Source organism: Drosophila kikkawai, chromosome 2R (genome assembly GCF_030179895.1).
Source record: "Drosophila kikkawai strain 14028-0561.14 chromosome 2R, DkikHiC1v2, whole genome shotgun sequence".
NCBI classification, from domain to species: domain Eukaryota; kingdom Metazoa; phylum Arthropoda; class Insecta; order Diptera; family Drosophilidae; genus Drosophila; species Drosophila kikkawai.
Genome location: NC_091729.1, coordinates 12,365,775 through 12,387,304, shown reverse-complemented (window position 1 = coordinate 12,387,304; position 21,530 = coordinate 12,365,775). Strand labels below are relative to the sequence as shown.

General features: G+C 42.6%; 1 protein-coding gene across 7 annotated transcripts in view; it reads left to right on the top strand.

Annotated features, from left to right (window-relative positions):
• Positions 1–21,530, top strand: part of brp (ELKS/RAB6-interacting/CAST family member bruchpilot) — a 39,511-nt gene that overhangs the window by 5,811 nt on the left and 12,170 nt on the right. For 2 of the 7 annotated variants that reach the window (XM_070283931.1, XM_017172043.3), the window contains exons 4-10: positions 831–947; positions 1,143–1,576; positions 1,634–1,880; positions 1,953–2,008; positions 20,155–20,244; positions 20,327–20,563; positions 20,837–21,325. In XM_070283931.1, the coding sequence (XP_070140032.1) occupies positions 831–947; positions 1,143–1,576; positions 1,634–1,880; positions 1,953–2,008; positions 20,155–20,244; positions 20,327–20,563; positions 20,837–21,325 (1,670 nt within the window). Of the gene's footprint in view, positions 1–830; positions 948–1,142; positions 1,577–1,633; positions 1,881–1,952; positions 2,009–8,127; positions 9,651–15,673; positions 17,093–20,154; positions 20,245–20,317; positions 20,564–20,836; positions 21,332–21,530 lie in introns of those variants that run through there. The other 5 variants (XM_070283932.1, XM_070283929.1, XM_070283928.1 and 2 more) reach the window with 4 other exon arrangements.

Genomic DNA, 21,530 nt, shown 5'->3' with positions numbered 1-21,530 from the left:
CTCAGCTTGATATCAAAGCCTCAAACTGGATTACAATTATGGTTAGCTAAACTGTTTTGCACTTGAACGGGGTCAGGGCACTTGGTTACTCCAGCTAATTAGCATTTGGCCGCCATTGAGGGTCTGAAATAAACCATTTATGAGTCGAGCAGGGAACACTGACGATGACGATGACGGTGACGAGGACGAGGACGTTGGCGGAACCGCAAATTTAGTTTCGTGCTCTCGACGTGCAAAATGATTTCGTGCTAGGAAAACTTAGTTTATGGCCCCTCGCTGGTTGAAGAGTGGGTTCAGGCCAGGTGAAATATGAGCCAGGACATACAATGTAGTCAGAGTGGGTGTAAGCAGTAGGTGTAGTAAAAACCAAAGCCAGGACACGGACAAACACTTCTTCCCTGCCTACTGTTGACTTTTGCTTTGTTTTTCCTTTACATTTTTGTACAAGTTACCTGCGTTCCCCGCCACCCTCACCACTAACCCAAAGCTAACAAAAAAAAAATAAAAATAAAAACGAAAATGAGGCAGAGACTGCTCCAAAATGCACTAGTTGCCACCTATAGAGACACACTCTGTTCCTGTGTTTCCTGTGTTGTTTTTTGTTTTCGGTTTTTTGTTTTTTTTTCGGTTGCCTTCTCTCTCTTCATTTTGTTTTTGGTGGCCCAACGAAAACACTAAACAACCACCTGAACCTGAACCAGTATCAGAATCAGAACCACCACCAGAGATAAAACCACCAACCAACCCAGCCACCCAGCTACCCGTCCACCCGTTCCGTCATCCACTCATTTCGGTCATCCTCATGAATTCTGTGTGTGTGTGAATTTCAGCAATGGGCAGTCCATACTACCGCGACATGGATGAGCCAACAAGTCCGGCCGGAGCGGGTCACCATCGCAGCCGGAGCGCCAGCAGACCACCGATGGCCCATGCCATGGACTATCCACGTAATGACCAATGTCTAATATCTCTTAAATATCTGATATTGCACTGAAACAAATAGAATTTATTGTTTAAATTTAAATTAAAAATTTACAATTGAAAATTTTAATATTTTTTTAAAGGTATTTTTTAATTTTTTTCTGTGCAATCAACTTACAAAATTCGCTTACAAATAACTTTTCGTAAATCCCCCCGCACAGGAACCCGCTACCAATCGCTGGATCGCGGTGGACTCGTGGATCCCCACGATCGCGAGTTCATACCCATCCGGGAGCCACGTGATCGCTCCCGAGACAGATCCCTCGAACGGGGACTGTATTTAGAGGACGAACTATATGGCAGATCGGCGCGCCAGAGTCCCAGTGCCATGGGTGGCTATAATACGGGCATGGGTCCCACCTCGGATCGGGCGTATTTGGGTGACCTGCAGCACCAGAACACCGATTTGCAGCGGGAGCTGGGCAATCTCAAACGCGAACTGGAGCTGACCAACCAAAAGCTGGGCAGTTCGATGCACAGCATCAAGACCTTCTGGTCGCCGGAGCTGAAGAAGGAGCGGGCACTGCGCAAGGAGGAAAGTGCCAAGTACAGTCTGATCAATGATCAGTTGAAGCTGCTAAGCACAGAGAATCAGGTAAATATTTTATATATTTTTAAGACAAATAATTCTAATAAATATTTTTTTGAACAGAAACAAGCCATGTTGGTGCGCCAGCTAGAGGAGGAGCTGCGTCTTAGGATGCGTCAGCCCAACCTGGAAATGCAGCAGCAAATGGAGGCCATCTATGCGGAGAACGATCATCTGCAGCGGGAGATTAGCATTTTGCGAGAGACGATCAAGGATCTCGAGTGCCGGGTGGAGACCCAGAAGCAAACGCTGATTGCCCGCGATGAGAGCATCAAGAAGCTGCTGGAGATGCTACAGGCCAAGGGCATGGGTGAGTCCATGATCTATTAGTATACCAAACAAAAGAAGATCAGAGTCTCTAAATGTTTGTATCCACTTACAGGCAAGGAGGAGGAGCGCCAGATGTTCCAGCAAATGCAGGCCATGGCCCAGAAGCAGGTAAGACCCGATCGATCAGATGCTTTGGACCCAAGACCCCCCACCCCAATCTTTACCAGAAATGGACAAGGTCGCGGACGAGCCCCTGACCCGCGTCCCAGTCTCTCTGTCTCTCTCCCCCTCTTTATACCTCTGTATATCTCTCTCAAACTATCTCTCTAATTTTCTTTCGTTCGGCAAAACAATGCTCTAGAGAATGATTTCGTACACGGGCAGGCGGGGAGAGAGAGAGGTCGAGAGATGGAGACACTGGGAGAAGGTGACATTCTCTCCCCTCCCATCACCATCTCCAACTCTTTCTCGCCACCTGCCCTTTCTCTCTGACACACAAAAAATAAATAAAAACACAAACACTTTTTATGCATCTTGAGTTCGAAACATTTGATGCAACATCAGAACTGTAAAAACTTTTGTTTTATTCTTAACACACACACACATACACGCAGACACACTAAGCCTTTATATACTCTACTATAAACATATATATACACACCGCCATATTTGTTAAAACCTAGTGAAAAAAAAACTAAAGTAGAGCCTAGAAAATGTTCGCTTTTATACCAAATGAAGCTCGAGCTCGTAGTTGCTAGCTAGTGTTCTTTCAACACTGTTTTTCCTATGTTTTCCACTGTTGATTTTCCATTTTCACACACACACACACACATACGCAGAGCTTGACACGTTTCATTCAGTTTGCTACATGTTTTGCATATTTTTTAACTGTTTTGTTCTTGTTGCCGTTGTGTCGCTTAATTAATTTGCAACTTTTGTGCCGACGATGAGAATGGGGACGGCAGTCAACATCAATGAACGTCGTTCAAATTAACATTAAGTGCAGTACAGGACAGACAGACACACACTTATACCCGCCCATTCACACACACACACACTCACTCCACACTCACACTCAGACAGCAGCTTAGTCATTTCATTGTTCGCCGCCCAATAAAGTCTCGATTCTGTTGCACACTTTTCGGCGACATAATGGATGCATCTTCGGTGCCCCACTTATGCAGCAGTAATGCATTGCCCTGCCATCTGGCATTTTCCAGGGGAAAAGTGCATTTCCTTACTGCTCACCCTCCCCTGCTGCATTCATTGTTGCATTTCATTATTTATCGACGTAGTGCTTACCCTCCCCCCCCCCGGGGGAAATCAATCTGAAATGGTTTTGGAGTTGCCGCAAAACTGCATTTAGTCCTTGGTCCTTAGACCAAGTTTTAAGCCAGCCACAACGACAGCGACCTCCCCAAGGACGTAACAAACAACCAACTGCTTATTACTGATCCCAACTCTCTACCATGCCCCCTCTCTAATTACATGTTTGCCCCTTGGCTAAACTCCCACACACAAGCACACATGGCGTATGCGTAATATTAAGAGCAAACAGAACAAAAGGCAGAAGGCAGGCGGGCAGACGGGCAAGCCAAAAGCAAACAGCAAAAATATAAAATATAAGGAAGGAGGGAAATACGGTAGGAAATAGCATTTTCCGAGACAGAGACAGTTGGGAATATTCCCAGTGGGCAGCATAAATAACCTTGATACAGAAACAGAAAATCTATTTAAGGACAATAGACCAACAAGCCGAGACCAATGGGAATATCCAGCATACAGCTGAGGGAAAATTTAGCTATTATCGCATTGAGATGCTCTTTAATGGTGCTGCTTGAATTGCTATTGCTAGAAATATTCATAAATTTCACATTTTCATATGCATTGCACAATTGCATTTATTTAAATGTGACAGCTCAAGTGCGAAAAATCCAGAGACAGGCCACCCTATCCTTGACTGAATTTCGAACTTCATATTTTATCTGTGGATACCCCGCGGCGTTAAAGCCATTTGCATAAGCTTAACATCCTTTTTTCGGCCATTCGGCCACCAATTCTATGGAATGGCTCTGGACAATAGCTATTCAGTAGCCGTTTTTTTCATGCTCCCTCCTTGGCTCAGTGCCGAATTTTATTCCCGTTTTTTCGGGGCAATTCACATTTTATTTTCTGCGTAAAGTGTAAGCCAGCGGGCGATAGGTTCTTTATTATATTATACCAATTGAAAGGAAAGGCCAACAAGAACTGCCTTGACCGGCGAATGGCGATTGCCGATTGGCGAGGCTCGAAATTAATTTGTCACTGATAAAAGACAAACACAAGTGGACGAGGGAAATGCGGCATAGTTGCATACATGGTCCGGACAGCAGTAATTAAAATGCATCCCACAAAAACCCCAACCAAATCAAAAGAAAAAAAAAGAGCCCACACAATTGGAGGAACAAAAACAAGAGAAAGAAAACAAAAATTTCGCCTCGTCGGGCGAGCAATTAAAAGTTGTTGCGTATACGCCGCGTTAACAGGGCCGGAAAAGGGAGCAATCGGCCCGGCGCAATGGCGCAGTTCTTTCGAGGTCAGCGCGTTTTACATTTCCTATTTTCGGTGCTCGTTGCAGATTCTATTTATTGCAAACTACAGTTGCCGCCAGCCTACTAGAAAAAAAAGTTCAATAATTTATCGTGTTTAGCCTCAAATTGGGCCACAGCCTCACATCCTATCGAGTTTTTTCCACTCTCAGCTCCGACTTTTGGCACTCTTACATAAGACGAGTGGCATACACGCATGTATCTCCGGCTTGGAATATACTTTTTACGAGAGTCCCCCTCTTGCTTTTATTGTCTACTTCTTATGGCCATTTAACTGACGCCACTTTGTCTGCTCGAAGCTCAAACTTTCGGCTTACATTCAGCCCCTCCAAAAGGCACACACACCCAACACACATACACACGATATACATATATAAATAATGTGTACAAATCTAACAAACTTATGCGATGCTCAACCTTCTCACTTCTCGTGAACCCAACAACATGGACAACCAAACCAACAACGAGGCAGCTTGATTTGGAGCGTGAAATCAAGAAATACGCTCAGGAGGAGCAGGGGGTCAGGGTGAGTGTGTGTACGAGAAAAAAAAACAACAACAACAAAAACTCAGAGCTAAAGACCTTCTTAGGGCCAATCCAACCCGTCTTAGCCCCCAACTGCCGGTGACCAAGGCTTAGTATGCTACTCAGTATGCCAGACCACACAAATCCATATTCAAATATTCATGTTGTTTGGCTCGCCCCCTAGCACCCTCTTCTTTCTCTTTATCCCCTGCTCTCTCCTTCTCTCTCTCTCTGTCTCTCTGTAACGCCCTGGCAAATTAGAAACTATGCAAAACGATGCCAATGGCTGAATTTTAATTAGCAGCCTAAGCCATGGGGCCAAAAGGGGTAAGCGGCAGGCTCTAGATGTATTACGGGGATTGGCACATGCCGAGGAGACAGGAGCGGACTTAAGTACTTTGAGGGGGGGGCGCTGAAATAGAGGTGTTTTATTGGAAAATACAAATAAATAGAAAGGGCTAATTGTTAGGGAACCTATAACAGTGGGTTTATTTTAGGAAGAATAAAAGGAGAAATGTGGTATATGAAAACAGACTTTGAAATTATAGAAAAGGAATATTTATTGTCAGGGATTTTATAAAAGAAAATTAAATATTTATATTACATATCAAATAAAATACAGAAATTATCTTTATGAAGCCAAGCTGAAAACTTGAGTTCCCAAATCCTATTTAAAACTTTAAAAAAAAAAACAGAGCCCCTGCTTATTTTCGAGGAAAATGCATAGCAAAATCTACAAAGACAAAAAACAAATTTAAATTTAAACACATGTAAAATATTCCACCTATGAATGATATATATACCATTTACAATATAAATTACCTTCTTATTTTGACCCAAAAAAAGAAGCTGTCAGGCATAAATCTCAATACATTTGGCCAAATGGAGTAATCAACCTCATACGATAAAGCACCCAAAAAATTGGGTTAAATCGTAAATTTAAAAAGGCAAAAATTGTGAGCTGACCAAACCCAGTTGATATAAAATACTGCTCCGACAGGCGCTATATTAAATTTTCCTACCAGCCAACAACCGATTGCGGCAGGCGCTGGCTCACTCGCAGGTCACTAAATAAGGCTCACACGACACCCCCGCACATAAAGTTAACCGATGCCAGAGCCAGCCCTGCGTCCTATGCATACGCATAAATAATAATGGGCATGGAGCACGGAAGATGGGGTGCAGCTGGAAGCAGGGAGCAGAGGATCCTGGTAACTCGGAACTGGGAGCTCTTTATGGCTGCCTTTTGTGGGCCTTGCTCAACGCTTGATATATTATGCTGCTGCTCGCAGGGAGCTCTTTGTTTTGCGGGGCTTAAGAGAGGGGAGCAGTGTATAAAATAATTACGCGGCCTACCGCAAAATTCATTTTACCAGCTCGCAGGAACGCAGAACAGCACAGGGAAACTGCTTCTCAGTCGAGTTCCGGAATGCGATGCATTTTGTGCATTTAAAGAGGGGACTTCGATTTATCGATTGGAGCTCCAAGCGTAATTGCATGTCGAAAAACAAATGACTGCCTGATGAGTTGCCCACTTAGCATAATAATTGAATGGAAGCTGGCTAAATATGCAAAGTGTTGCCTACTTTTGCGGGCCAATTCATACGGAAAGCGAAGAGGGGTTAGCAGGCAGGCAGGCAGGCAGGAGCAGGACCCCCCGCAAGTCAGCTGCTCGAGAAGTGCAGGCCATGTCATGCGCAGGCCCTCAGTTGCGTTTGGCATGTGTCCGTTTCAACCAGCAGTAGCCAGTGCACTATGGGGTTTTTGACCAGTTTTTGTGGCATTAATTAATAACTCGATCAGTTTTGAAGATATCGACATGAAGCTTTACCAATCATCATTATTTGTCCCTAGGCACATATAGTATGAAAATCGTTCGGATCAGGAAACTATATCCTATAGCTCCCATAGGAACGATCGGGTAAAAGTAAAGATAAATTAATGAAATTTAAGGAGCTGAAATTTGTTGCTATTTTAACACGATATAGCAATTTTGAACAAAATCGGACAACGCTTTCCCTAGGAACCAAAATAACCAAAATACCGGAAATCAGTGTTTTTCTATACAAACAGCTACCAAATTGGCTCTGAAAACAGTGAGGTTATCTGAGAAAAATTCAAATTGCAACAAAAGTGCGGAAAAGTGCACGATAAGACTAACTGCTTTTTGCTCAGAATTGACAACGCTACAACATACACTTGGACGCATTGAAAACTAATGCGAACTTCTATTTCAAAACTCTTCCCAAAGTTTAAATTTGTTTCTCAAAATTCAGCTTAAGGTGCATTTATAAAATGACAAAATGTCAGTATAAACACGCACAATTTAAACAATTAATACCTTTAACATGTAGTTAAAACCTGTGAAATCAGTGTCCATTAGTTTTTTCCTTTGCAAATTGTGTCTTACACGAATAGTTTAATTTCAAAGATCACCTCGTAAAAATTACAAACTTAGCAGACGCGCTTTCGGATGCAACAGCTGACTTTACAGCTCTGTTGCTAACATATGCTGTTAAGTATTAACATTTTGAGTATGAGGCATAACAGTTCGATGTTTTGTTAATACAATCCCACTATTTTTTTTTAAATTTAAGAACTTTTAAAAAATGATTAAATGCCACAAAAAGTGGTCAAAAACCCCATAGTGCAGTGCAGGGTTAAGGTTTCAGCGAGTAACTATAAAACGAGTTCGTTCTCCCACTCTCTCTCTCTCTTTGCCTTTATGAAGTAATCAATACCCTAGCTTTTGAGCGTAATTGAACGTAAAAGCTCTCGCCTGACTTGTAAAGCTCTAAGGGGCGCAGACCACATGACTGGACTTGTGAGCGGAAGTATGGAATTGCGCTCAATCGGGTTGAGTCTTGAAAATAGGCAGAGAAAGACTTAGCCGAGAGAGCCCTCTGAATAATGGTGCCGAAAGTTGTCAAGATTTTAAGTTCTTGATTTCGAGCAATGACGAGTAGAATGAATGAAAACCGAACTGTTAAATGAATGAGAAGTTAATGTTGCTCCTTTCCCAGAAACTAAGTGGTAAAAGCTCAGCTATAAACAGCTGAGAATTGGAATGAAATAGGATAAACAGGAGGCACTCAGAGAAAACTGTTAAAGGTTTTAAAATACTATATGAATGATTTCTTAAAATAGTTCGGGAATTAAGGTCCTAATAAAATTTCAAGTCAGACATATTATGAACTTTTATTGAGTAACGAAGGACAAAATATTATGGGACGAAAACTACTCTAAATTGGCAAATAACAAATCCTAATAATTTTTGTAAAGGCCAAAAGTAACACAGATCCTCCTGCCTAGTGCCGAAAGCACCAAGACCGCCTGAGAGCCGAGTGAAAGCTGCGCTCCTGAGCCAAGCACCGCAACGAGTGTGACTGCAAAAAGCTAGCCACCCACAGAGCGTATGAGTGATATGCTGGCTGCTGAGTGGCCTCGTGGTCGCAAAAGCTCCGCAGGCGCGAACAGTTGTACACGCAACGCTCTAGCCGCCGAGCCGAGATACGGACGAGAAACGGGAAAAATAGAATCGCATAGAACCGAAGTCGCAGGAGAGAAGAATCGAGCAGAGCGCGTCGCGGAAAACGCACAGCAGTATAAAAAAAAAGAAATAAAGAAAGTGTGGCAAGGAGGCGAGTGGCAAATGGCACACAAATTGTGTAGTGGGCAGCGAGCCAACGCCAAGTGAATTAGGACTCCGCCAGGATACCGAGGCCCACACGAATACCGAGTGGAGCCCCTCTATATATCATCCGCCGTACAGATTAGCGAAAGAAAATCCCACTCGTGGCGCGACCGCGTGTGCTGCCAAAGAAATAATATATGTATATATATGAAAAATCCGCTCCTTGACCGAAGAAGGATGTAGAAAAAAAAAAGAATAGAAATGTTGAGCATTTCATTATTGTGCCTTTACCTGTAAATGTCAGTGTCTGTGCAAATAATTGCTTGAATCGAGAGTGCCAGTGCAATTTTTTCAAAACCCCTGCATCAACCCCATTGTTTTAGCCGAGCAGCTGAAGAAAAATCAGCAGCAGCAGCAGCAGCAGCAGTAGCAGGAGCAGCAGAAAAACCAGAGCACCAGCAGCAGCATAAAATCAATAATTTTTGCTTAAGCAGCCGCAGCAGCCGAAAAAAAGTTCTTTGCCAGCAAACATTAACTAGCAAACAACAAAGACAACACACAACGAAACGAGAAAAACAACAATTTCTTTTTATAGCTCGTCCTCGTCGACGTCGTCCTGCCAGCGTCTGTGTGTCTCTCTCTCTCTCTCCGTCTTTTTCTCCGCATTGAGAATGTGCGAGTGTGTGTGCGGTGGGCCAGAAGGTTACATTCACAATCACACTCCCATTTGCATTAAGCACTAAGAATCCGGAAGCAGCGCCAAGATAATACAGCAAGTTTTTTTCCCGGAAAAGTGAATAGTAACGACGGCCAACAGTAGTTTATTATTGTATTACAATAATACTTGAGACACACAAACACACAGACACGCACCGAGACACCTGCGCACAACACAACCAGCGGGCAGCTCAACTTACATAAATAGCAGGCTGGTCTAGAGGGCAAGGGAGCCGAGCAGCACTAAGTCCAAGTACAACGAACTGCAGCACTGCAGCAACATTAGCTCTTAACGACCAGGCGAGACACCCAGAAACCTATGGACAATGCCTATGTCTACTACAAGGTATTATGCCCAAGCAGAGTCCAGCACCGGAAACAGTCATCCAATCAGTCAGGCAGGCGCCACGCCACTGCAAACACCGAGAAATACCATCATGTCATACGCTCGAAATGTCATTACTTCATCATCAGCACACAAGAACCTTCAACTCCATTCAAAAGTCAATCAGCCAGAGGCAACTCGCATAACAAACTAACAAAATCGACGAAATGCAACTAAACGAAATGTCTCTGTGTGGAATTTTCACATTTTCCCTCTGCACCTCCTCCTCTAACGGTTTTGGTGGTACAATGGGCATATCATAGGGTAAATGCAATCCTCGGCTCGGTCATGGTACAGTTCAGCATGGAAATAGTGTAAATCAAAACGATGGCTATCAATGGGGCCACAATAGACAGCCCCACACCCAGGACCCACACACCCAGACATTCAGACACCAAAAGCCATTTAATGTCCTGTCAAGGCGTAACATGAGCAACTCCAAAGAGAAGGGGAGGGAGTAAGTGAGCGATGATGGCGGGAAAAGCTTAGAACAATTGATTACAGTTAGAAAAATATATAAGAAATATTCAGTTTAAAAAATTAGATACATAGAAGAGCTTTTACATTAATATTTATAACATTTTTAAGTGGGTGACTACTTTCTTATATTTTTAAAGCAAATTTAAAGATATATCGATGCCTTGGCCCTAAGCTTTTTTTCTGAGTGCAGCAACTAGCACGCAAAACAAATAAAACTTGTTAAACTTCTTCTGTTTAGCCTGTCCTTTTGTGGCCTCGAGCTGCAAATTTAATTTCACACACACAGTGCCACATATCAGCACTCACACACACACACTGACGAGGCCAAATCCAACATACAGTAATGCGGCAGACCATGCTGTCTAAAAAGGGGAAAGCGCATTGCCTGCTTTTCTGCGTAATTAGTGAAATTCGGCAACAGGGCTAACAACTTGCAGAAAAGTGCAAGAAGCATAGACAGCAAGTGCAGACGGGCCCTGGCACCCGTTTTTCCATTTGCCGAACCCCTCATCCCCCCATCCATTTTTCCACCCTCCTCCTTGTCAGCCCCGTTTCCTATTCCCCCTTCAGCCACATCTTCTCTCATTAGCAGAAAGGCCTACCGAAAAATTCCAAAGCGAGCGAGCTAGCGAACTGACAGGGATGCACTTCATAAATGTCACTTGAAATACGCTTCCATCGGGCACGTGCGTGCGGGAAAAACACGGGACAGCTACTGACAATGGGTTAAGAGTGGGGATTGGGGATTGGGGGCGTCAGACAGGACACAATGGAGAAAAGGACTCTCTGTCTGGCCTTGCTCGCAACAAGAGAAAAAAAAAACAGAAAGGAACAAGCACAAACGAAACGAAACGTGAACGTGATGATTTGTCATGATTAACGCAGGGGAATGGGGATCGCCCCTCAGTGAAAAGCAGGGACTTTGCCCGCATCCACTTTAATTTTTTCTTGTACCCGTTGCTCGTCGAGTTCAAGGGTGTATTTTGTTTGTGCCAATGCATGTAACCCAAAAAGGATGCATATAAAGGATTAAAGCATTAATTAAAAAAGGAAAATTTAACATGAAAGGTGCCAAGGTGGCGAATTAGGAAACATCCCAAAAAGTATGCAACATTAATACATATAAAAAAGGACGATACAATTTCCAAGCAGTTATACAAACATACAACATAGCTATTTTTGTTCTTAATACCCAGAGGTATTTCATAGTCGTGGCACTCGAATTTGGCAATATTTATGGTTTGCCTTGTTTGTACTGTTTGATGTGCTCACATGTCAATGTCGTTGTCGGGGGGTACAGTCTCGCCTTCTCTCTCTCGCTTTCTTCCTCCCTGTCTTGCTCTCCCTCGCCCATACTCGAAAAGTCATAAAATTTGAAATTGTTTTTCCCCCAGCTTTGTTTTCATTTTGCAATACATATTCGGTTTAATGTGTTTGTTTTTTAATTTTATGATTTGTGCTGGGCACGCAACAAACGAAAATAGCAGCAAAGCGAGTGAAAAGCCAGAAAATACACTCTGCTACATGTATTTGGCACTTAACACACTTCCAACACAACTACACTGGCACACACACTTGGACATTTCTCGGCTTTTGATTTCGCCTCTTACTTGTTTTCTTTTTGGCTTTGTTCTCGCTCTCTTTCTCTCTCTCTCTCTCTATCGGCCCCCCGCTAGCCACCCACTCCCCCGGTCCCTCCCTCTCTCTCTCTTTGTCTTTCTCTCTCTCTCTCTTTGCTCAGTTACCGCTATTGTAGTCCCTGTTCAAAGACACACAAACACACGTGACGTATACGTAACCTTGTAACCAAAATGTTGTTATTTCGGTCCGCCATTTCCATGTGTTTGTGTGCATTTGTTTGTGTGTGTGTGGGTGAGCCAAAGTTCTTGGCATTATTTTAAGTGCTCTGCTCACCTGCGCTGTCTCTCTCTCTCTCTCTCCTGCTCTAGCTCTCTCCATCTGTCTGTCCCGCTTTGCCACTCTTTGTACTCTTCCTCTTGCCAGTTGGCATCATTTTCTAAATTTAAATTAATCTTTGTTTTACTTGGAGCATAAAAGTATATAAATGTGTGTTTTGTGTCTTAATGTTGTTCGTGTAATCGTTTGTTTAACATTTCGCCCCTGTAGCTCACCACCTTTCCTCCCTGTATACCCTAGTAACTCCCCTAGTTTTCTTTAATCACTTTATATATATATTATTCCATTACACTTTCGACACTCGCTTTTTATTTAGATTTAATTTAATGACTCTACCAACACCAACACACACACAGCCACATAATGTTTGTTCTGCGTTAAACTTAAACTTAGCATTTTGAACGGAACGCTGATTTTTGAACTCCTTTTTCTTACTGTTCTTACATAATCAAAAAGTAATATATAACATTTAACCAAAACACACCAAAGAGCAAACCATAGAAATCCGAAAATCAGAAATCAGAAATCACAAATCAGAAAATCAGAAAATATATATCCGAAACCGAAAGCAAAATCCCAACTGAAATGATCAGATACCAATTAACAAAACATTAGTGAACTGTGATCTATTTAGCATACAAGAATAATTCTTTTGTCATTTTATTGCCAAAAGATGCAGATGATTTTTTCACGAAACCTATCGATTGTAATGGCTCCAATAATTGGCATTATCGAATCAAGATCCAAATTCAAATTCAAATCTAAACGTACCAAAAAAATGAAAACACTTTCAAGTAGGCAAGAATTCTTGAATCATTAAGCAAGATCAAGCGACTCAATCAATAAATGCAAAATATATATTTGTTTTCAGAATTGATCTTTTTTAATTACGTACCAAAAAAAAAAAACATATATTTTGTTGTTGTTCTAAAAGAAATCACGCAAAAAAAAAATAAGAAACCGAAAAACAATTGAAGAAATGCAATAACAAATATAAAAACAAATTTGTTTACCAAGTATAAAAAAAACGTATGCAACTATTTACAATATGCTTTTGTAATATTTTCGCACGATACCAAATCAAAAAAAAAAAAATCAAATAAAATCAAAATAACTATATAATAAACGAAGAAAATACTACCGAAATGAAAGCGATAACAAATTGATTAATACTTCGAGTAGACGGGCAAGAAGAAGATATGCAAAGAAGTTCGATTCATTCACTGACAACTCTTTGACGATAAAATGATAAAACAATTACGACGTGTATATATATCCACTATATGGCTAACAAACATATGAATATATACTCCTACTCCTCTGTTTCTGTCTCTGTTTCTCCCCACTCACTCTCTATCTCTCCATCTCTCGCTCTCGCTCTCTCTCTCTCTCTGTCTCTGTCTCTTTCTATCTCTGTCGCTCTTTATATATATAAATATATATACCGAATATCAGCAACTACAACTACTATATATATATATAAATATGTTACTCTCCAGTATGTTGTTTTTGATATTATTGCGTTACTCCGCTTACGACAGACCGAGATATCCCTCCACCCTTCTCCCATTCTTCCCCCGAAGAAGGCCCCCAAAGTCCCTAAGATTCCCGACCAGGAAGAAAAAGAGAAAAACAAACAAAAGAAGGACATTAACTTTCCCACCACCACCAACACACACGTTCATGTGTGTCCTTATGTGCACATGTGTGGCGGTGTATTCGTGTTTGTGTATGATATATTACTTTTTGGTTTTTGTAAATATCGAACTAACCTCACCTACAGACGTTGACCGATCGGATCGAAGCTCTTGAACTTGTTCCAAACTTTATCGATTCTCGATCACACACACACACACACACACAGAACACACGACGCAATGCAACAAGAACACTCCTTCATGATGGGTTCCACACTCGCACACACTCACAGAAACACAGACCCGCCCCCTCTGTCACAAGAAAACACTGAAAATTTACACTGGAAAAAATTCCAATGATTAAGAATTCAAAAAGAAACGAAAGAAAACGATACTCTGCTCTGTCTGAAACACATAACTTGCGTTATTTCCATCTATCTCTCTCTTTCTAAGTCTCTATGTAAGCGTCTCTCTCTTTCTCTCTGTCTCTGTCGATCTCTTTCACACACACTCTCTCTATCTATCTCTCTCTCTCGCTCACTGTCTGTCTAAACAACTATATGAATATATATTTTGTTTGTTTGTTTCTCCAACACACCGAACCAAATTATTTAACAAATATACTTTTGCACGTTATTTCTATAATGCATCTGAACTATATATTGTTATACGAATATTTATGTTTCATTTCTGCGTACAAACAAAAAAAAAATTGTACAAAACCAAATACTGAAACCCAAACAAGATACCGCAAAAATACAAAGAAAACATGCCACCTTTTTGAGAAAAAAAAATACGAAATCAGAATCCGAGTTGCATTTTGTATGCCACGTTGATCACGCCAGCGACCAGAGATACATCCACACACACTGACACAGGGATACCAACACAGATACACACCCACCCAGCAGATACAAAGATACATAGATACAGCCATCCACACATAAATAGATGCAAGAACCAGCAGCTACCGCATCCTCGTGGCGGCTGTCAACCAAGTGACACACATTTCATGTTGCGCCTCTCCTCTCACACATTACTCATACGCAACACACACCAAACACACACACACACACACACACTACAACTACTATGCCCGCCCCCCGCCCTTGTTGAACTTTTTTTGGGTGCCAACAAGAGCCGTTGAAAGTGCCTAAGAACTAACTATATAAAGCCAAAAGCCGAAAGAGTTAACCAAATGCAAAGCCAGAACGAAAAAGTACCAAGAACTGAAAAATCATAATTCATAATCAACTAATCTCATATTCTATTACAAAACCTTATTGTAAATTAAGCGCAAAAAGTGTCAACAACAAAAAAGACTGAACAAAAACTTGCAGAAAAACAACAAAAATAATTCATAATAATAATAATAATAATGATAACAAGAACAAGAGAAGCAAAAAGCTAATTATTTAATACGTTTAAAATGGGGCCAGAATAGTCCGTAAGTGTTTCGGGCAAAAATCGCTTTCGCTATGTTAAATTGTAATCCAATTCAAGAATATTTATATATATACATATATATAATGTAACCTCTATATATATAGATAGCTAATGTTTGTTAAGCCACGATCATGATCACGCTCCACACGAAAAGCCAGAAACCAGAACCAGAACCAGAAACAAAACTAAAACTAAAACTTAAACCAGAAACAAAACTAAAACTTAAACTTAAACTTAAACTGAAACCAAAACATAAACTTCAACTAAAACCAATACCAAATCAAGCTGTGAGCACATCGAAGCCGGAATGTCGAGTGAAAGTTAAAAGATAACAGATATATATAACACCAGACCCAACAATATAACAGACCCAGAGAGCTCTCTAGACACCACAGAAACAGCCAAAGTACCAACTACCAAGTACCAACTACCAACTAACCCAACCAGTCAGTCAGTCAGTCACAGCAGTTACAGCAACCACCATTTGAAATCGCCCCGTTTCAGATGTACAATAACTACTCGGGCATCGCCGGAAGCAGCCCCCCCTTGCCGGACATTATCGGCCAGTACTACGGCCCGGGTCCCACGGTCCTGGGTCCCGGGTCTCTGCCCTACGGCTCAGTGTCGGGCAACGGTTACGGCCCCGCCTACGATCTGTACGGACCCTCGACCTCTGCCACCGCCGGCGGCTATGGCGGCCTCTACGATCCTTTGTCCAATGCCCAGCTTTATGGAACGGGCCAGTGCCAGACCTCGCCTATTCGTAGGAGACGCTACAGCATCGCTGGCCTGCCCTCGGCCACCATGTATAACGATGTCTATGGCTATCCGGCGCCACCGTTGCACCAGACCAGCTCCTCGAACATTGTGAACCTGCTGAACGAGGCCCACAAGTCAATATCGCGCAGCTCGCAGATCCTTAATCTCACGAACCAGGCTCGCCAGCTGGGACAGCTGGTAACGACGCCTTTGGGAGGCGTGGGAGGAATGGGCCTGGGCCGCGTTGTGTCCAGCTACCCGACGCTGCACCCGGGTGACACCTCGCCGCCGTACCTCAACGATAACCTGATGCAGATGTCCCAGAGCTTCTCCTCGCAGCCGAATATGTACTTCCAGCCTTCGGCACAGGCGCAGCAGGTCCTGCCCACACAGCTGACGGCGGCCCAGAGTGCCGCTGCGGCGGCGGCGCGACTGCGTCCGGCGTACTCCGTGACGAATCTGGTGTCCAGCTATCCCACCACAACGGGCTACGGGGCCTGCAAGTATGGGGGGGGCTACGGGAATCCCTACCAGAGCGACCTGGGGGTTGCCAGTGGCTATGGGAATCCCCTGGCTCCCTTCCAGCAGCGTCAGCTGCTGGCCCAATCGCTGCACGCCTCCAATCCCGCCATCTCGCAGTACTACCAAAACCAGGTGCCCGGAGCAGGAGCCGCCGGAGCAGCGGCCCTGGCCTACAACCTGCAGCAGCAATTCGCCGGAACGCAGCACTACGGAGGCAGTGCCCAGGGGCCGCCGCTAGGACACTCGCACATCCAGGCATCCGTGCAGCAGCAGATGCATCCGCAGTACCAGTACCATGTGCACCAGCATCAGAATCACCTGCAGACGCACCCATTGGCGGCGCTGGCCAATACGGCGGGACCGTTCGGCGGAACGCTGGCCAGCAGCGCCAGGGATTATGCGGAGGGACTGCATCATGGCCACACGCATCAGCATCAGCATCCGCATCAGCATCTGCATTCGCATCTGCACTCGCATCCGCATCACTCCTCGCATCACTCGCATCACACGGCATATCCGCACTCGCATACGCACCATCAGGCGCAGGGGCCGCAGGGACATCAAGCTCACCATCACCACCATCTGCCATACTCGAAACTAGACTTAGATTACCCGAAACTGCCGCAAGAGCATAAGCGACAAGTAAGTTTTAAATTTGACGTAGACACGCTATCCCTAGACTCCTAAAAAAAAAAAAAAACATGAAGTAATCATAGACCCTGTCCCGAAATCTGAATAAACAGAGACCCCTGAAAATCGAAAAAATTCAAACAATTTGAACAATTTGAAATCCCCTTAACAAATCGAAATTCAACTCGTCACCAAAAAACCATCAAGTCATCCTCTATATATATAACAATCAGAGATCGAACCCCATTGGAAGAAGATCTGTCCATTCTCTATATAGAGATGGCAGGCCGATCTGCATTTAACGCTTTCCTCTGCATCAACCAGTGAGCCCTTGGCAGTGAACGGTTCTCGCGTAGGGAGAAGATAAGACACCAAGTATTATACATACAATATATATACAAGATATATGATAATAAATCGGAATACTCTTAGTAGACCTAGGCTAAGCAGCGGAGAGTGAAGAAAGAGAACTATTGTTTCATGTGCCATTTTAAAGTAGCAACAGAAAAAGCGTAAAGAAACGAAACAAGCGAAAAGATATGATATGATATGATATGAAATAATATATATAACGATTAAAGCTTATCCTTGATTTTGATTTAGGTTCTTTGCATAGAGCACTCAGGGCAGAACTTTTCAGAGAAAATAAAAAAGGAAAAACGCCAATTGTTTGACTTTCTGTTGTGGAAATTGTAGAACCTTGCTCTTGACTCTCAAAAGTAAAAGACTGTATATAAAACTAAATGAGATTTACTCACTAATTAAACAACAATTTATATATACACACACACAGGATAAGAAATGCGAAATGAAATAAAATTTACTTTAAACTTGTGTGAAAGCAAAAATAAACAAAAACAAAACGAAGCTTAAAAATTATTAAATCAAAACCTATAGTGTAACTCGTACTTAGTATGAACATTCGAAAACTTAGCCAATTGTTAGAGCAGCACAGACACACACTCTATCTATCTGTAAGCGACTAAGTAACGAAGCCCCTGCATGGTCATAGTAACCCGAGGCCATCGGGGCCCTCTCCTATACCCAAGCAACCTACTAACTACCTAACTAACCAGAAGCTCTAACCCAATTATAACTTTCTCTCTATCTCTCGTATTAGTGGGCATCATTTGCGTAGAAAAATTGTTTAACTTAAGCCTAACTTGACTTTTATCCTCCTCAACCACAACCTCAGCCTCCTCGTAAAGTTAGGTAACATTAAGTTTCAATTCTCCCCAAAAGCCTTCCCCAGCAAAAGCAAATGCAAGAGTTATAAACTTATTAACTAGCGTGTGATTAGCAATGAAGGTCAATTATGAACGAAAACATTGAAATTTATATGTGCAATCTGGATCGGGATATAGATCGCGTTAGATCGCCTGACATCGATCGATTGGATTAGTTTTTGTGTGTCTGAGAGACACAGCCAGCAAAGTGAAACGATGAAGCATTCAAAATGTGTCTATGCGAATATTATATTGAACTATATGTATTCGACTCAACTAGTGTTTGTATTTCGTATTCGAAGAAGCGCTTTATACACTCGATAGATATCGATAGGCATCGATATATGCAAGTATACAAAATATTGAAGAGCTAATTCCCCGTTGAGTTTTATTCTCCGAACAGCGTTCGTTTTCTGAAGCCTAAAATCAATTTGAAAATTTATTAGAATTATAAGAGGAATTCTTTTGAGTAGTGGACACTTCTAAGTCGGACTATCGATTATAAACGTGCTATAACTTTTTTATTTGTGCTTGAAAAATCGAAATTTAATGCGTAGATGATATTTCTCAAAGAAAGTAAAAATTCTTGTTAAAGTAGTGGTTAAATATATACAATATAGACTATTCGGTTCGGAGTTGTGAATCCGGGAGTTACTTTCGTTTTTTGACCCAAATTGTAGTTGGTAGTTCCCCCTAAAAATATGCAGCAATCGCAGAACAAAAACGGAAATTGTGTTCATAGATAAAAACTCTTTTCAATTGTTTATATATACATATATATATATATATAATAATGTGAGTGTAGTCGAGAGATAAAAGCTTATCACTAGCCAATTCGAAAGACAGCACTTCGGTGCGAGCGTGTGAATAGATAAGTAGATACAAAGATAAGAAGATACAAAGATACTATTATCCACTAGCTTTTCCAACTTCTGTTCTTGTTGTTGCTCAGCCAAAAAAAACTACTTAGATTACCCCTTCGACTCGGTTTTTATTTGTATTCTTCTACAAGACGACGAACAGAACAAGAAACGAGGCATTTGAATATTGATATAAGATATACACACATTATACATAACTCTCTATATATATATATATATACTTGTATTGTATTTGAATAATTATGGTTAATATTCTGATTATACGCATATACATTTATGGTCCCACGGGATGTACTATTTATACAATGATTTAACTGTAAACCTAATTAAGATCGCATTCAGACTTAATTCCGACAAGCAACAAAGAATATTCTCGAAATCTGTTAAACTTAACTTAAGCTGTAAGCATTATAAAATGGAAACTTTTCGAAAGCAAACAATAAAATTACATACGAAAACCGAACGTCCGAACGTCGTTCATGGAAAGAGAAATCGAACCATTATAAAGAGAACTAAATATATAGTTCAGTCCTTCAAGAAATACACACGCACACCCACCATAACACACAGATAACACTGAAAAGGATAACACCCAACGAGGGCGGTTAGGATAACGAGTACCTGTACCAGTACCAGTACCTGTACCTGTACCTGTACCGATATGGGGAGGGGCCCAAAGACATTATCCATCTCCACCCACTTCTCAGTCATACTCTACAAGGCGTAAGCTCGCTCTTCGCACCTCTTAATCGCTCATTTCACACTCAGTTTGCCACAGCAGCAAGAAAAAATAAGCAGTCCAAGAACACACCAAGAACCACCAAGTATCTGTAGTCCTGGCTAAGGATCTATCCCCGGCCCAGGCATTACCAGTGCGCCAAGCATATACTGATCTAATTATCTGTACTTGTTCGTTCCTTTCCAATCACCCAATCACCCACAACTCCAACTCCCATTCGAACCTCAGCTGGACGAATTCCGTCTTGAAATACAGAGAAGGGATCAAGAGATCCTGGCGATGGCGGCCAAAATGAAAACCCTCGAGGAGCAGCATCAGGTAAATTAATCCCCCAAACGCCGGGCTTCCCCCCCACAGTTTGTCGTTTGCACAGTAAAGTAATATCCGTTAGGACTACCAGCGGCACATAGCGGTGCTCAAGGAGTCGCTATGTGCCAAAGAGGAGCACTACAATATGCTGCAGACGGATGTCGAGGAGATGCGCGCCCGCCTTGAGGAGAAGAACCGCCTCATCGAGAAGAAGACCCAGGGCACACTCCAGACCGTGCAGGAGCGGAACCGCCTCACCAGTGAACTGACCGAGATCAAGGACCACATGGACATCAAGGACCGCAAGATCAGTGTGCTTCAGCGCAAGGTTAGACTCTTTAAACCCATCTAGCAGCCAGAAAAGTAAAGAGTTTCCCTTTATTTTGGGTATTATATATTGAGATTTGAAGGTGTTTTAAAAAAGATACTTATACCTGAAGGTTACTTAAATATTCTCATTAAAATTTGAAGTCTCCTTAAGGTATTTCAATCTTTTAAGTTCAATAAACTTGTAGAAAAAGAAGAAAACCCTTCAATTCAAAAAAGAAAACTCTCCTTTCTGGTTGCACAATCCTCAATCCCTGATCTCTTCCCTCTGTAGATCGAGAACCTGGAGGATCTGCTCAAGGAGAAGGATAACCAGGTGGACATGGCGAGGGCCCGTCTCTCGGCCATGCAGGCTCACCACAGCAGCTCCGAGGGCGCCTTGACCAGCCTGGAGGAGGCCATTGGCGATAAGGAGAAGCAGATGGCCCAGCTGCGAGACCAGCGCGATCGAGCCGAGCACGAGAAACAGGAGGAACGTGATCTCCACGAGCGTGAGGTGGCCGACTATAAGATTAAGCTGCGCGCTGCCGAAAGTGAGGTGGAGAAGCTACAAACACGCCTGGAGCGGGCTGTGACCGAGCGGGAGCGGCTCGAGATCAAGCTGGAGGCCTCGCAAAGTGAACTGGGCAAGTCCAAGGCGGAGCTGGAGAAGGCCACCTGTGAGATGGGCCGCAGCAGCGCCGATTGGGAGTCCACCAAGCAGAGGATTGCACGTTTGGAGCTGGAGAACGAGCGGCTGAAACACGATCTGGAGCGTTCGCAGGTACTCGTGCATTATGACCAGTTTAGACCGCATATCCTCGCGGATATATGCTCAGAAATCAAGACCATAACTAAAACTACAACTAACTTATCATCAATCTGTTCGTATGTATGTGTGTGCGCTGTGTATATATAATCGAGGGACACGCATACATGCATACTGCTATATCGATAATCTATGAACCCATTTGCATACACATACATAT